The sequence below is a fragment of the Thamnophis sirtalis genome, unplaced genomic scaffold, assembly GCF_051295495.1.
Source record: "Thamnophis sirtalis isolate CommonGarterSnake01/CBP01778 unplaced genomic scaffold, rThaSir2_p1.2 scaffold_1, whole genome shotgun sequence".
Taxonomy (NCBI): domain Eukaryota; kingdom Metazoa; phylum Chordata; class Lepidosauria; order Squamata; family Natricidae; genus Thamnophis; species Thamnophis sirtalis.
In genome coordinates this window covers 124,882,943-124,897,857 of record NW_028261381.1, presented here as the reverse complement: position 1 = coordinate 124,897,857, position 14,915 = coordinate 124,882,943, and the positions used below count along the sequence as shown (strand labels likewise).

Sequence of the window (14,915 nt, the reverse complement as noted above, 5' to 3'; positions counted from 1 at the left end):
CCTTTTTTGAGGGTATTTTAATTTTTTATTTCCTTTAATGAAACAGTCCTGCAATGGTCAGCATATGAAATAACCAAAAGGAAAACTAAGGTCTTAATTCTTAGGTGACTAAATTGTTTTATACCATTCGATTCCGAGCTCCTACAAATAAATTATTACAAGATAATATACCCTAAAAAAACCAAAAAAGCGCCACCGTCGCCCAAGCATCGGCTTTATAACGGAGATCTTTGGATTCAGGTAAAACCAGAAGTAAAGTTTCTTCGCAAGGAAACCAAAAACCTCTAGCGCGACAGACACAACAGCTTCATTCGCCGCTGCAGCCCGAAAGAAAACAACTTCCAGGGAGTTGCTTACCCACTGAAAAAAAAAAGTGGGGGGAGGCTCACCGTTCACGGAACCTAGTTGGGACCCCATGATACTTGCATGCCGTCCCCTGAGCGAAATTTCTTCCTCCACAAGTGCCCAGAAGTTCTCCTAGCCTAAAACCCAGCAGCCCCGGGTGCGCCTCGACTTCGGAAGTCACTCCCATTGATTCGATGGCCCTCGTTTCCAGCAGCTGTCCGGAAGCGGCGCGCGGGGCGTTCAAGGGGGGAATAAACTGACGCTCTGCCTCCAAAAGTTGCCACAATTATATTGGCGTGCCAAAGCTCACCTCTTGCCGAGCCCTACAGCCTAATCAAGGCGCCGGTTTCTACTTGGAGGAGGGCGAAGCACACAGGCGGGCATCGACTTTGCTCCTGAGCGTTTTCTTGCCTCCTCCTCGACGAGGGTCTGTTAATTGGAGCAAAACGATCTTTAGGAGCCGATGTGGAGTCGGCGACAAAGCGAGCGGCCGTTTACGCAAGGCCACTTTAGAGAAAGATGTTTGGGTATTCCCGGGTAGCAGCAAAAGTGCACTTTTTGCATTTATTTATTTAATTTTTATTTATAGGCCAGCTTGCTTTAATGATTTTGAAAAGCCCGAGCTCGACGTTCATGCCAACAGATTTAGCAGCGGCAATTACTAAACGGTTGAAGCTTGAAAATCATCGGGTTAACTGCCCCTTAGCTGCCTTCTCTCCCCCCACTCTCTGTTTCCGAGAATTGCTTTATTAAATTAGGTACCACTAACGTGCCAGGCAAGGATGCAGAAAACCTGTCTCCCTCCCTTCCCCCTCCGCCACCTTTCCCTTTTCCCACCCACTCTGTTTCCCGGGGAGAAGAATATGAAACGCGCACATTGAAAAATAGCTTCGGAACAAGGAGGCGCGGCGGCTGGCGGCGGTGGCGGCGGCGGGTAACACGAGGCAACCAAAGCGGCCTTGGGTGCTTCCAGGCGTGAATAAAGGCCCGACCCAAGCCGCGCCTGCCCCACTCGCGATCAGGGCGGGGAAGAGGAGTCTCCGAGGCCTCCGACGAGACCAGGATTCTGCCTCTAAGTCCTGCCCCCCCCCCCGAAGCAGGGCATCTTGACCCTCTGGTGGATCGGAAGGTGGATTAAGACCTCCGCCATAGCGCCGCCAACTTGGACTCCCGATTTGTCTAGACACCGAAGTGGCCGCAGTTCGTCTTAGCGAAATCTTGAGAAACAAGGACATTATTCCGCCCTGGCGGAGTTGTGGGGGTGGGGGATGATCTGAGGGTCTTTGCCAGGCCTGGCGTCTCTGATTCATAAGTTATGGCGAAACGCCGCTTTGTAAGCTTTAGACGTGGCCCGAAGGAGTGCGTGACACGGCGCCGATTGGAAAATAACAAACGGCCTCTTAGCCTTAATGTGTTTTCCAGCAGCCCCTCCGTTCTTACACAATTGCTTGACATGTCCCCCCCCCCCCAAAAAAAAACTTCCAGCTTCCTCCTGTTTGAGGCAACGCGCTGCGATAGGATCAGGTGATTGCATGTCTGGAGAGAGAACGTATATTTGGCAAAGTACAGAGTGGCGGGCGGGCGGGGGAAACGAATGCGCGGCGAGGGTCGGACGGTTAAGCTTCCTCGAGGCTCAGCGGCAGCTGACGCCTCCTAAGCAGCCCCGAGAAGGCGCAAGTAGTTTGCTCTAGGAAAGCCAGAGCCTCTCCCGAGAGGAGCCGTCCAAGGTCTGGCCCGGGACCGCCTTGCGGCCAACTTGGCACTGTCTGATCGGGAGCTGTTCTTTTCTCTCTGTCCGGGCTTTCTAACGGGAGGCGGGGGCGAGGGCGGGGGCGACTTGAAGGGGGGGGGGGAAGACTCGATCCAGTTCTTCAGTCCTGACCTTCCTCATTCAGACGGAGGGAGGAGGAGGAGGAAGAGGACTGGTAGGGCGGAAGCGCATGGGGGGGGGATCGCAGTGGCGCGCGGGGTGTGTGGAGGGAGAGGTTGGTATCGGAACTGGTTTGCTTTCCACACTTATCCACGGGAGGAGTGATGGGGGGGGAAGCAATCAAACAAGAAAAGATGAATTGAACCCCCTCCCCCATTAAACCCTTGGGATTTTTTATACCTCCTTCTTGGGGATAGTCTAAGGGTTAGATTCCCCCCTCCCCTCCTCCCGGAAATAAATAAATAAATGAACAAAATCGGTTCGGTTTTGGGGAGGGGGAGGCATAATTTTATTTATTGTGTGCGTGTGAAAAGACTAACCTGTTTCTTAAAAAGTACAGAAAACGAAGAGCAAATCCTGAGAAGTAAAAAAAAAACCCAAAACTTAAAGGTGTTTACCTTGCCATCAGCATGCACGCTAATTATCTTGGGCAAGATGCGGGGATCTATTGTCTTGTTGCTTTAGAGCCTATGCCCCGCCTCTGGTGGCAGCCTAAAACCTGGCGTCTGGCTAAAACAAACGAAAGGCAGCTCTGAGCCTCCACTCCATCCAATTAAGGCGGACTTGGTCCACTCGGTTACGTGTTCATCCAACAAGATCGTCGTGGAAGCAACCCAGCAGAATATTTGGCAAAAAAAAAAAGCAAAAGAAAAGGAGAGAGAGTGAGAGTGAGTGAGAGAGTTTTGCCTCCCCTTTCCCTTCTTTTCCCCTCCTCTCCCCCCAGCCGCCGAATCATGTCGATGAGCCCAAAGCATACGACTCCTTTCTCAGTGTCTGACATCTTGAGCCCTTTGGAGGAAAGCTACAAGAAAGTGGCCATGGAGGGGAGTAACTTGGGGGCTCCTCTGGCAGCGTACAGGCAATCCCAGGTGGCGCAGCCGACCATGCAGCAGCACCCTATGGGCCATAACGGGACGGTCACCGCCGCTTACCACATGGCAGCCGCCGGGGTCCCCCAGCTGTCCCACACCGCCATGGGTGGCTATTGCAATGGCAACATGGGCGACCTCCCGCCTTACCAGGACACCATGAGGAACAGCGCTTCCGCCACCGGATGGTACGGAGCCAACCCGGATCCCCGCTTCTCTACAAGTAAGTGCTCGCGGCTCCCCGCCCCCCAACCCCTTCCCCGCTTCAGGGAGGGATCGCGGCGCGGCCCTAGACAGGTGGAACGGGTGTGGGGTCGCTGTCAGAGCGGCGATCGGCGAAGTGAGGCTGGAGAGATTGGGTCCGCTTTCCTAAAATCGGCCCGGGTTGCCTCTCCTCCTTCGGCACCCCTTCCCCTCTTCTCTGCTCTTGGGCCGCCTCATTTAAGGCGCTTCCAGACTTTGAAGGCCGCGGCGGCTTCTGCTGCCCCGCGGGATAGAGAGATCTGGTGCCCAGGATGAATTGCAATCGGAGCGGGGAGAAGGAGGGAGACTCGCGAGTTCGCAGGCGACAGCTGTAATGGGCAGAAATCGGCAAAAAACGGTGGGAAATCGGCGATGCCTCCCGCATACATCAAGGATGAGCGGGGAAAACGAAATTCAGGGCTGTGGAGGAGTTAAGATAATGCTTTTCGGTAGGGCAGAATACACGAATCCGGAAAAATTACACCGGGCCTCCAAAGCCTTTGTCTACAGTGGGAATTTTATCTCAACTTCGGAACAACTGAGTCAATAAGAGCAAAAACGCCTAACTTTGTAGATGAGGAGGCGGGGAGGAATGCGCTCTATTACTCAGCATATACCGCTTATGATTCTGAACCCGGTTTCTCGGAGGCAAATGCGCCCGCGAAAGCAACTGATAAACACAGAATCGTTAAATGTTGTCTACACCAACAACCCCTCCTCCCCTCCTTTTCTTAATAGGGCTTCTTCTCCTCTCCAGATCTTCCTCTCGCAGGGTTTTCAGGGAGGATGCTTAGGGCCTGGGCATATTTGGGTGATCTGATTTAAACTTCACGGGAAAGCTCCCCTATGATATCAGAACCCGATCTCCGCAGGTTCTTAAGTAACCCTTGGGCGGTCTGGTTTGGTTTACTCTTGGCTTGTTATTTGTGCTTAGGCTTTTTAAAGGAAGAAAATGTCTGGCCACCCGGCAAGAGTGGTTTATTTTCTGAGGGGTCCCGGTGGGGGGGGGGGAAGAGGGGAGGCTTTGGGCTTCCTGGATTCGGAGGTGAAAAAAATCTTTGAGCCGGCCTGGCCAGCGGGCGACTAACTCTGCCTGTCTGGCTCTTCTCGATTGCAGTCTCCCGCTTCATGGGCCCTTCGTCCGGCATGAACATGGGCGGCATGGGGGGCCTGGGCTCGCTGAGCGACGTGAGCAAGAGCATGGCTCCACTGCAGAGCGCGCCTCGGCGGAAACGCCGCGTCCTCTTCTCGCAGGCCCAGGTGTACGAGCTGGAGAGGCGCTTCAAGCAGCAGAAGTACCTGTCGGCGCCCGAGCGGGAGCACCTGGCCAGCATGATCCACCTGACGCCCACCCAGGTCAAGATCTGGTTCCAGAACCACCGCTACAAGATGAAGCGCCAGGCCAAGGACAAGGCGGCCCAGCAGCAGATGCAGCAGCAGGAGGGCGCCTCTTGCCAGCAGCAACAACAGCAGCAGTCACCCCGCCGAGTGGCCGTGCCGGTCCTGGTCAAAGACGGCAAGCCGTGCCAAGCGGGCTCCAACGCACCCTCCACGGCGCTGCAGGGTCATCACCAGCAACAGCAGGCGGCGGCCACCGCCATCACCGTGGCCTCCAACGGGGCCAGCCTGGGACAACATCCGAGCCACCAGGCCAGTAGCGCCGGGCAATCGCCAGACCTGGGCCAGCACGCGGGCAGCAGCCCCTCCGCCCTGCAGAGCCAGGTGTCCGCCTTGTCGCACCTGAACTCCTCCACCTCGGACTACGGGACGGCCATGTCCTGCTCCACCTTGCTTTATGGCAGGACCTGGTGAAAAGGACCGGCCGGCCCCGCCTTCGGCCGGCGCCCGCTACCCCTTTCTCCCCGAACGAGCTGACCTGCCCCCGGCCTCCCACGAGACCCCTCCCCTGACGTTTCCCTTTTCTGTTTGTTTGTTTGTTTCGGAGAGGCAAAGAGAGGAGAGGAGAGGATGGGGCCGTTGGCTTTGGTCTCAGTCGGAGCAAAAAAAGAAGAAGAAGAAAAAAGAGAGAGACTGCTCTCGCAGTGGCTGCCGACGGAAGCCGTCCGGAGAAGTTGAGGGCCTTGGAAGCCATTCGGGACCGTGTACCCTCTCGGCTGACGCGGCTGACTCCATTAGACGCTTGTATGTACATACACAAACATTTGGGCGAGGGGTGGGCTTTCCTCCCCTCCTTCGGGAAAGTTAACATCGGCACCTCTGTGTAGACACCAAGTCCCCCGACTCGGGAAAGGGAAGGAAAGGCAGCGACCCTTTGGCGCCTTAACATCAGCTCACGAACTCGTAGCTTATACGGTCCATCAGAAACAGTGGACTAAAACCCATAGTTTTTAGCAACCTGAATATTTTGTTGATTTTTGAAATATATGTGGAGCGAGGATCTATCAAACAAATCAAAGCTTTTTCTTTTTCTTTTTAATTTTACGGGGGAAAGCCACTTTTAAAAATGGATCTCCACAGAACCTTGACATTTTGGGGCAGTTTAGTCTTTCTTGATGCTCCTTCCTTCCTTCTTTCCTTCCTTCCTTCTTCCCTCTCTCCTTCATTCCCTCCCTCCCTTCTCCCTTCCTTCTTCACGGTCTGTCCTTCCCTCCTTCCCTTCTTTGCTACTTATGTAGATATATTTGGCTTTAAATATATTTCCTAAGAAGCGTCTAATAAATTATAATTATCACCGACATTCCTTATTGCCTTTGGTATTTTTCCTGCTTTGTAAAAAAATAAAATGCAGAAAGGAGTTGAGTCCCGCCAGAAAAGTTCCCCCAAAGGCCCACTGAATTTCACGGGGGAAATGTCGCGGCCATTTCAACGGGATATACGAGCAGGTCCCTGTTTCAGGAAAAGTAAAAAGCAAAGCTACATCGTTGGTTCATGCATTCCCGATTAACTCTGCCGCGAGGGAAGGGAGTCCAAGATAATGAGAAGACAAGCAGACAAGGGGATCCAAGTGGCGTCATTCATAGACGAAAGACAATATTTGCAGACCTACTAATTGAAATCCCCAAAAGGAACATTTAAAATACTGTTGATGCTCAGGGTGGGAAAGCTAACAAGGGACGTACTAACAGGTAAGGGGAGAACGTTAGAATCTTTTTAAAAAGTCCGCTTTTATTAACTTGTAAAAAAAAAAAAGGAACATGCCCATCATTTCTACAAAGGTTTCCTATGTAATTGTACTTTGGGGGAAGTATGAGTATTTTTGTCCACGGGGTCGGGATGGGTCGCAACTAACAACAGCAATGAGTATTTTAAAACATCTTATTTATAATCAAAATAAAACATAGTTTTACGAAGGCGTATGGTGTAGTTTGACTTAACCGCACACGGGAGACACTCCACAGAGCTGATAGGGACCGAGATGGACGCGCAACTCTTCCCACTCCCCGCATGTACATGTTAAGGAGGAGGAGGAGGATCTGTGTGGACCAGGTGTAGCTTCCCAAATCTTGGTGAGCGGGGATCGATCTGTCCTTGGTTGGCTTTAGAGGCAGAGCAGGTCTCAGAAACGGTCTGAAAACGTGCTGAGGAGGACTTTCTGGACTTTATAAACTACGGCAACCCAGTCTATCTTGCTTGTTTAGGGCTGATAGAAGGGGATGGAAAGGCTATTTCCTCGCAAGATGCTATCGTTCAATCTCCTTGGGGCAGTAGGAGTGTAATGTTAGCGCACCGCCGGTTGGATGATATTTTCAACCTTATGGAGAGGCAGCCAGAAGAGGAGACCTTCCTGAACTGGAGGCTGGATTCGCCCCCAAAGCCTTTTTTTTGAGTGGGAGGGGGGGTGTTTCTAAATGACTTTCTTCTCTCTTTTTATGTAAGAATCAGTTCTTGGAAATCCAGAATAGGGATTTGCAATTTGCCAAAGGCCAACGGGGGTGGGGGAAGATGGCCCTCCGACCCAATGGCGGCTAGAGCCGCCCAGTTGGCGAAGAAAGCCGGAGACGTTCTGGACGCGAGATGGTTCTCAGCTGAGAGTGTAGGGGTAAAAAGAGGGGAACCTTCCACTTTAAAGGAAAGGAACGAGAATGGTTCCCGTCTGCAGGCGCTACATGTGTCAGCAGAACGTAATATCCTATGAATTCCTCTTGTTTAGAGAGAGAAAAACCATGAAAAAGAGCAAAAGAAAGAAAGAGTGAAAGGAAGAAAAAGAAAGAAAGAAAGAAAGAAAGAAAGAAAGAAAGAAAGAGGAAGTGAGTTTGGTCAAGCTCAGGAGAAACATTTCCAGCTGTTCCTTTCCTCCCCTTTTGCGAGATCTATTTTTTTTCTCCGTCTTTTACAGCTCTGTGCTAAAATTAGCATCTTCAGAGCCCAAAATGGAGCACTCAGAGCTGTCATTTGAAATCCTAATGTGGTTTCTTTTATTATTATTTTTTCTGGTGAGTTTCTCTCTCTCTCTCTCTCTTTTTAAAAAAAAGAAAAATCTGCATGCATTCAAGGCTTGGCAAATAAGAATCAGCAGTGGGATGGGTGGGTGGCGTGAGTAATAACCCATTAAATAGCTCCGTATCTTGGGAATGGAAACATCAAGGTGTGGAAGATGGGATAACAAATCAACATGTCTTTAACTGTTCAAAAATATACCCCCCTCATCCCAATATTTTGGGGTTTACATTAACAAGGAGAGCTGACGAGCCGCTGGGAAGCAACCACGGGCACATTCCTAAATTTTATTGTATTTCCTCTTACCTCCTTCCTGCACATTAATGTTGCCTTAAACTTGTACAGGGTTTCCGATCTCCTGCTTTCTAGATAAGTGTAAAAAGGGCTTCCTGGAGCCCAGCTCTGTCCCAGAGTACTGTTTTCTTGATTTTTTTAAAGAGGGGGAGGGGGAAACCTTTGGGGAAATAAAAGGTCTGGCATTTCTGGTCAAATTCTAATGGATGTAATGGGTGATTGTGTACACCGTCTTATCTTTCTGCAACTAGATTTAGTTTCGATTAAATAAACTGGCTTCCACTTTGTCTGGGGTCGGCTTAGATTAAAGTCTATTTGCTTGTTTCACCGAAAGGTGAATTCATCTCTTGATAGACCTCTAGAGTCCAAGCAAACACAATTCAAAGGTTATTTACCCAGTCAGAAGAAATGCAAACAAAACTGTTCTAAGAAAATTACAGTTCCTTCCCTTTTTAAAAGGAGAAATTATACCATTGCTTTATAACTTTCCTTTCAGGGTCAAGCTTTGGCTGATTGAGGCACATCTTTCTTTCTTTCTTTCTTTCTTTCTTTCTTTCTTTCTTTCTTTCTTTCTTTCTTTCTTTCTTTCTTTCTTTCTTTCTTTCTTTCTTTCTTTTAGGACAAAAATATGACATACTGAAATTTCTTTCCAGAGACCTGTAGAGTATCCAAGCAAATTCTCGTTCATTCTTATTTCTGTACTGCCACAGCCCAACATTTTTTCATTTTGCTTTATAAAAGTATTGTTTGCATGTTAACCTTGACATATATGAAAATATGCAAATCTAACTATAACCCAATGTAATTCTTTCCTGAATTAAAAAAGAAAAGTGATTAAAATCAGAAATGATGGAAGAGATTCCACATTTCAGTTTTAATGAAAATTCTACAACTAAACACACAGAGAGACACATAATGCATGTATATATTCTATGCAGGATATGTGTGTATATGTTTGTATATCTCAGAGGTTTCAAGGCAATATGATTTGAGAAGCTAATGAAAGTTGGGTATTTATTTATTATAGTCCTGTGAATATATTTTTCTCTGAAATTAACAGACAAGTTTATCATGTCAATACGTTACATGTACTTCTGAGTTGGAGGGATTTGGACCACAGTATGTTGGATTGCAGGTCTGCCTCAGGATCAGAGATCCTAATATGTGTGGAATAGCTGAAGCATGCTTGGGGTAAAATTGGATTTTGATTGCAATGATGCCAAACTGACCAAAAATGTGCCCAAACTGTACTGTCTTACTGTTAACAGGGAGTGACGCATGTGACAGGGATATGACCAATATGATGACCTAGCCTATGCAATTCCTACGTTATGGGGAAAAAAAGCATTGTGGGATGGGCTAGATTGATCAAAACCATTATGACAATAACGATCAATATTTGGGGGGTCATTTGTCTGTGACCATGAAAGATTAAAACATGGAAAGTAAGAGGAGTAAAGTGCATGGACTAATAAATGAAAGAAATAAAAACAAAATAGTCTGAATGTCTGTGAAGCTACATCAAAAGAAATGTAAAGGAAGCAATAGATGGTCTGTTCTTGCACAGAAGTGAATGAATGCAAGTAGGGAAATGAAGATGCGCATTGAACTAGGAAAGACAAGACTAAAATGTCGTAACTTATGAACTGAAAGATCTCTATATTGTTGTGGGTGCAAATGAACATAGGAATCCATAGGGTGAAGGCAGCTGTGAAAAATAAGTTTTATATAAAATAGTTAATTTTTAAAGAGCTGGTTTAGAGAGAGCGTTTGACAATGAATAGACTTGAATTACAGGATGTTTTTCACAAGTGTGAAGATTGGTTGCTGGAAGGAAAGGTTGTGTGAGAATAGACTAAATGCTTAGTGAATGGTTCAACATTGAGCAGGGAGTAAAAGAAGAATGTATGATAACTCCATTATTATTTAACACATTGATGGTTAAATATATAATGAATGAGTATGGTGACATTTGTGTAAATAGAAAGACGAATATACATATATTTTGTGTCTGATGTTATCTCTTTTGGCTAAGAACTCTAATAATTTTAATGGAAGTTTAGACAGATTGTAAAATGCAACCAAGAGACTGCATCCCAAAATTAATGCATCAAACGGCATAGAAACAGAATAAATGATCACAAATTGCACATAAAAAGCAAGCAAGAAAACAAGCAAATAAAACAAAACCCCAGAGCAAGCAGATAAATGTTTAGTGAAGTTGGAAAAACTGGTGGAGAAATTTTGAAGCCTGCAGAAGTGGCAGCAGAAAAGGGGTGGACAGTATGTGATCTTTATCATACTTTGCCTTCTGCAGGCATTCTACTTGCTTCCCTTCCCTTTTTCCCCCTTCCATGTCCAATATCTCCCAGGATCAACATTACTAAAATTAACATTACTAAATGTTAACATTACTAAAAAATTTTTTGGCAGGTCCCATATTCTGGGCCTATTAATATTCTTGTTATCTGTATTAGTATTTTCCGTTTTATGATTCAAAAATAAAAACGAGTAAATTGCATTTTAGATGTTTATTCATTCTTTTGCTATGTGCAGGTATACATAGCAACCGAAACAAAAACCATGAATTTGAAACAGATTTTTTCCCCAAAGCAAATACTTAGCAGTCACCATTTTAAATCATTCTTAGGTTTCCGAATCTCCCAAAGTTTCCCCACCCTGTTCTGTCTTATTTCATTGCCAGCCAGCCATTCATGCCACTTAACAGAATTGTTTTTAATACATACATACAGGTGGTGCGTATTTCCTTCCAGAACGCGTATCTCTTCTTCTCTCAACAGTCATTCAAAGTAACAAGTTTAAAGAACAAAAAGTTATACGTGAGATGGTATGCGAAGCAAGAATGACCGGCAGGGACAGAAAAATAGGGGAAGGAGTAGCGAATGATTTTGGTAAATACTAGAGTTACATTTCCTTTCCTTTTCAAAAAGAATCATTTCACGTCTTTCATTTCTTTGCCTTTCTATGTCATATCCCCTAGCATGATGGGCCTCATCCTAAAGGACACTGCATGATGAATATCTTCGTATTATATACCCAGGCCACCTTCCAATATTGCTATAAAGTGTGGGTGGAAAGGGACAAGCCACAGCTACTCAGATGTTCAGCATTCAAGCAGCTTTTTGTTATTTTCCTGACTATTGGTGAGAACGCTTTTGGCGACTCTTAAACGGTCTCTTAAAGAAAAAAAAGATAAGATAAGCGAAAGTGTTTTGGCGGGGGTGGGGAAATGCTAGTTTTCTTCGTCCCAAGTTTCCGCGTCCGTGTCAGCGGTTGTTCAGGAAGGATGCGTGGTCGGCCCGGTAGCGGCTACCAGGGCCTCGCTGAGACTTGGCGCCTGTTTAAACGTCGAACACCGACTCGGAAGGAATCGAGGACCGGCTGATGAAGACGGTCCAGCCTTAAAGGTACTAGTTGGAGTAAAGTTGGCAGCGTTTCTTTCATCTGCCCCGTTGGTCCTCCGTGGTCTGGGTGGATGGGGAGTGAGTGAAGAAGCCATGTATAATACTGTAATTTGTGCTCTCAGAATAGTTCCGAAAAGTAGAGTTACCCCATGTCTTAATCGAATTGGCGATTAACGCGAAATACCTCCAGACCCAGGCCGGCGACCTCAAGTAAGGTCGGCAATTTTACACCGCGTTTTTCCATGCTTTCTACCCGAGGATCAAGGTAGCAGGTGGCTGGCCTTCTCGTACTTTCTCGAGAAAAGCTGCCCAGGGCCTGGCTTTCTAAAACCACTTTGCTTTCAAGACAGCAGCCCAATCCGTCCCAAACCAGCGCTTAAAGTTCAGAAGGCTGGACAAGCCCCAGCCTTTTCTAGTTGAAAACAAAGTTTTGCCTTTGCTTTTGGTGGAGCCCTTTCTCAAGGAGCGGGTGGGTTGAACCGTTTTCCGGTCACTGTGGCAGCTGGCGATGTTTTGGGCTGACTGTCCTGATACCTGTACCCTGTACTCTGAATAAGAAGTAAGTAAGTAGGTAGGTAGGTAGGTAGGTAGGTAGGTAGGTAGGTAGGTAAGGAAGGAAGGAAGGAAGGAAGGAAGGAAGGAAGGAAGGAAGGAAGGAAGGAAGGAAGGAAGGAAGGTGATTTCTCCAACAGAAAAGAGCCACGCAGAACGGGGCTCTCTTATACGAGCCCGCCCGCCCTATCCTGGAAAAAACTTCCGTGACTTTTTCCCCCCACCAGCTTCGTTTGGTTTCGAAAGCCTTTTCCCTTAGCAATCAGTGGTTTGATGTCCGAGCAGCCTGTTTCAATGGACTCCTGTGAATTCTTTTTCTCTATGCTTTAGCTGGTTAAAGAGATCTTCCCCTCGTCTTTCCTGGACTCCAGCTACTTTATTTTACATGATTCACTTGCTTAGCACCTTCAGTCTCTCGGCTTCTCTACATCTTTTTCTCTCTCCCTCCATCCCTCTCTGTCCGGATCTCAAATCAATTCTTTTTTCCTTTCTCTTTCATAATGTGATCGAGAGGGATCTTTCCAAGCCTTTTCTAAGGAGCATTTAGTCCTGTTCACTCCGGGCCACAATTTGCAGGGATGAAATTGCGGCAAGGCGTACACTTTTGTGAAAATGTCGTGGGAAACTGAGCCAAAGCGATGGAACAAAAGACTATGGAGCCAATGAACAGTGGTGAAATTATTATTTTTTACTATCGGTTCTGTGGGCGTGGCCTGGTGGGCGTGACAGGGGAAGGATATTGCAAAATCTCCATTCCCACCCCACTCTGGGGCCAACCAGAGGTGCTATTTGCCGATTCTCCGAACTACTTAAAATTTCCGCTACCGGTTCTCCAGAACCTGTCCGAACCTGCTGAATTTCACACCTGGAGCAAGGACGAGAAACTGGGATGGGTGGGAGTCTAACAGGTCAGAGTAGACGTTGAAGTGGCCGAGCCCATTGGCGATATTATTTCAAAGTTCCCCTCTTGCCAGGCATCCTTGCTTTGTACAGTAGTTTCTTCTTTGAAGACATGGATGCTCAAAAAGTTGGGAGATGCGGGCGGGCCTGAGGGAGAAACGATTAAGCTAGATATATGTCGCCTCCCATTCGCAATTCAATTTCTTCAAAGCTATAGTAAAAGATAGGGCTCAGAAGGACCCTTTCGGAGATTCTGGATTTATCCTCGTAGTTTTGATTGGCCCTCTTACAGAAAATACCGCCCTGCCTTCTTCCGGAATCCTTTGCTCAAGACCCAGTACCGGAAGTTCTTCTGGGTCAGTTTGATACCTGTATTTCTTACTTGCTGGGAGTGAATTTCACTGAACTCCTAGAAGACTTCCCCAGGACGACACATTTGAGAGAGAGGGGGGGGAGGGAGGGAGAGAAGGAGAGAGAGAGAGAGAGAGAGAGAGAGAGGAGAGAGAGAGACGCACCAGATGGTCAATTCTGCTCCTTCCAGGGTTCCTGTTGAAAACTGTCCGGCCATAAGAATCTCTGATTTCCAATGTCCTAATTTATAACTTCTCAGTATTGAGAAATATAGGAGAATCTTTTACCCCTCTTCTTATTTAATAAGGAGGACTTCAGTGTGTGTGTGTGTGTGTGTGTGTCTGTGTGTGTGTTTCAAAAAGAATTCTCTTCATGAAAAAGAACTCCGTGGCAGAAAATTAAGTTGTCATTCTTGGAATCAAAAACATAGTTCATTTATCTATTCATCCACAATTCACTCGTATTTCTATAATATATCATGAACTGTGATCAACGAAACAAGAAAAAATAATTTTAGCCCAAAGTACATAACAATGGCTCTTACATATTCCTGATTGTGTCTGACATGTTTAATCTGCATTTGTGCTTGGAGGTTGTGTGCATGGACACACTTGTATATAGTCCCCATGTATTGGCATTCGGAATATTCTCTAAGTAAAATAACAATTTTAAGTATAAATGGGAACACATCAAACTCCTGCAGATATTACTGTAGTTGATCATTCCTTAAATTTATATTTTGTTATAATCAGGAAGTCTAAGTTAATTCAGAAACATAGAGCAAATAGCTCTGGGATTCCAATTCCTTAGTTTTCCAGGATTAAAGTAAACAGCTTAATGTGTTTCACATTCTCAAAATGTGAAACAAATTGGTTCATGGAAAATGTTGGTAGATCACAGCCATTATAAGAATTTCATTTTTACTGTGATTTACGTTGTATCATCATAGGGACCTTTTATTTAAAACATTCTGTCATTCACTCTGCACGTTCTGCTGCCTATAAATTAACACTAGGTTATTAGATGGAATTCATATACACATCCACTCTTCCTTTTCTTTTCCAACTCTAAATGTGTTTCCAAAGAGAGCTTCGTAAAGGGTTATAAATATGACAATTTCTAATAATTCTTACAAAATATTCCTGATCCTGTTAACAAAATTCGATTTTTTTTTAAAAAAAAGTACTGTACATCCAATCAAGGGTAAGTATGATAACAAATAAACAAATAAATAAGGGACCAGAATTCAAGGGTTTATTTACTTTAGACTGACTCTTAGTCCATTTCAATGCTGGTCAACAGAAAGTCAAACCTATCTAACCTCTTTTCTCTTCCTTTTAACTCATACTCCACGTAAAACTTCAGAAGAAGAGAACTTCAGTTTATTCAAAATCAAGTTAATTTTGCTTAAAGTACCCTATCAGAATAGGTCTCAATCTGTACACGTTTAAATTTGGTGGTTCTGAAATATATTCAATTGAATTGAATCCAAAACGAACATTGTCCATAAAGTTCCGGTGTTTTTAAACATCTTTACATTTAACTAATGTGGATCAATGGTGAATATGTGCAACATTCAAATACGCACAAACAGTTAATTATAATTTC

The 14,915-nt window shown here is 46.0% G+C and overlaps 1 protein-coding gene and 1 long non-coding RNA gene across 2 annotated transcripts in view; one reads left to right on the top strand and one right to left on the bottom strand.

Moving 5' to 3' along the window:
- The window catches only part of LOC106539504 (uncharacterized), a 43,470-nt gene extending 42,919 nt beyond the window's left edge, over positions 1-551 (bottom strand). The window contains exon 1 of the long non-coding RNA XR_015698089.1: positions 390-551. This is a non-coding gene — a long non-coding RNA (uncharacterized LOC106539504). The remainder of the gene's footprint in view (positions 1-389) is intronic.
- Positions 552-2,841: 2,290 nt separating this feature from the next.
- NKX2-1 (NK2 homeobox 1) lies at positions 2,842-6,698 on the top strand. Its single transcript, XM_014054285.2, has 2 exons — positions 2,842-3,367; positions 4,505-6,698. Exons 1-2 carry the CDS (start codon positions 3,010-3,012, stop codon positions 5,197-5,199), a joined length of 1,053 nt encoding a protein of 350 aa, XP_013909760.1. The 5' UTR covers positions 2,842-3,009; the 3' UTR covers positions 5,200-6,698.
- The last annotated feature ends 8,217 nt before the right edge of the window (positions 6,699-14,915 follow it).

What these genes read in the sequence shown, in the direction of transcription:
- NKX2-1 (XM_014054285.2), top strand. Translation starts at nt 3,010, where the DNA reads ATGTCGATGAGCCCAAAGCATACGACTCCTTTCTCAGTGTCTGACATC. An exon ending in GGATCCCCGCTTCTCTACAA is followed by an intron (nt 3,368 to 4,504) that starts GTAAGTGCTCGC and finishes TCTCGATTGCAG; the next exon opens with TCTCCCGCTTCATGGGCCCT.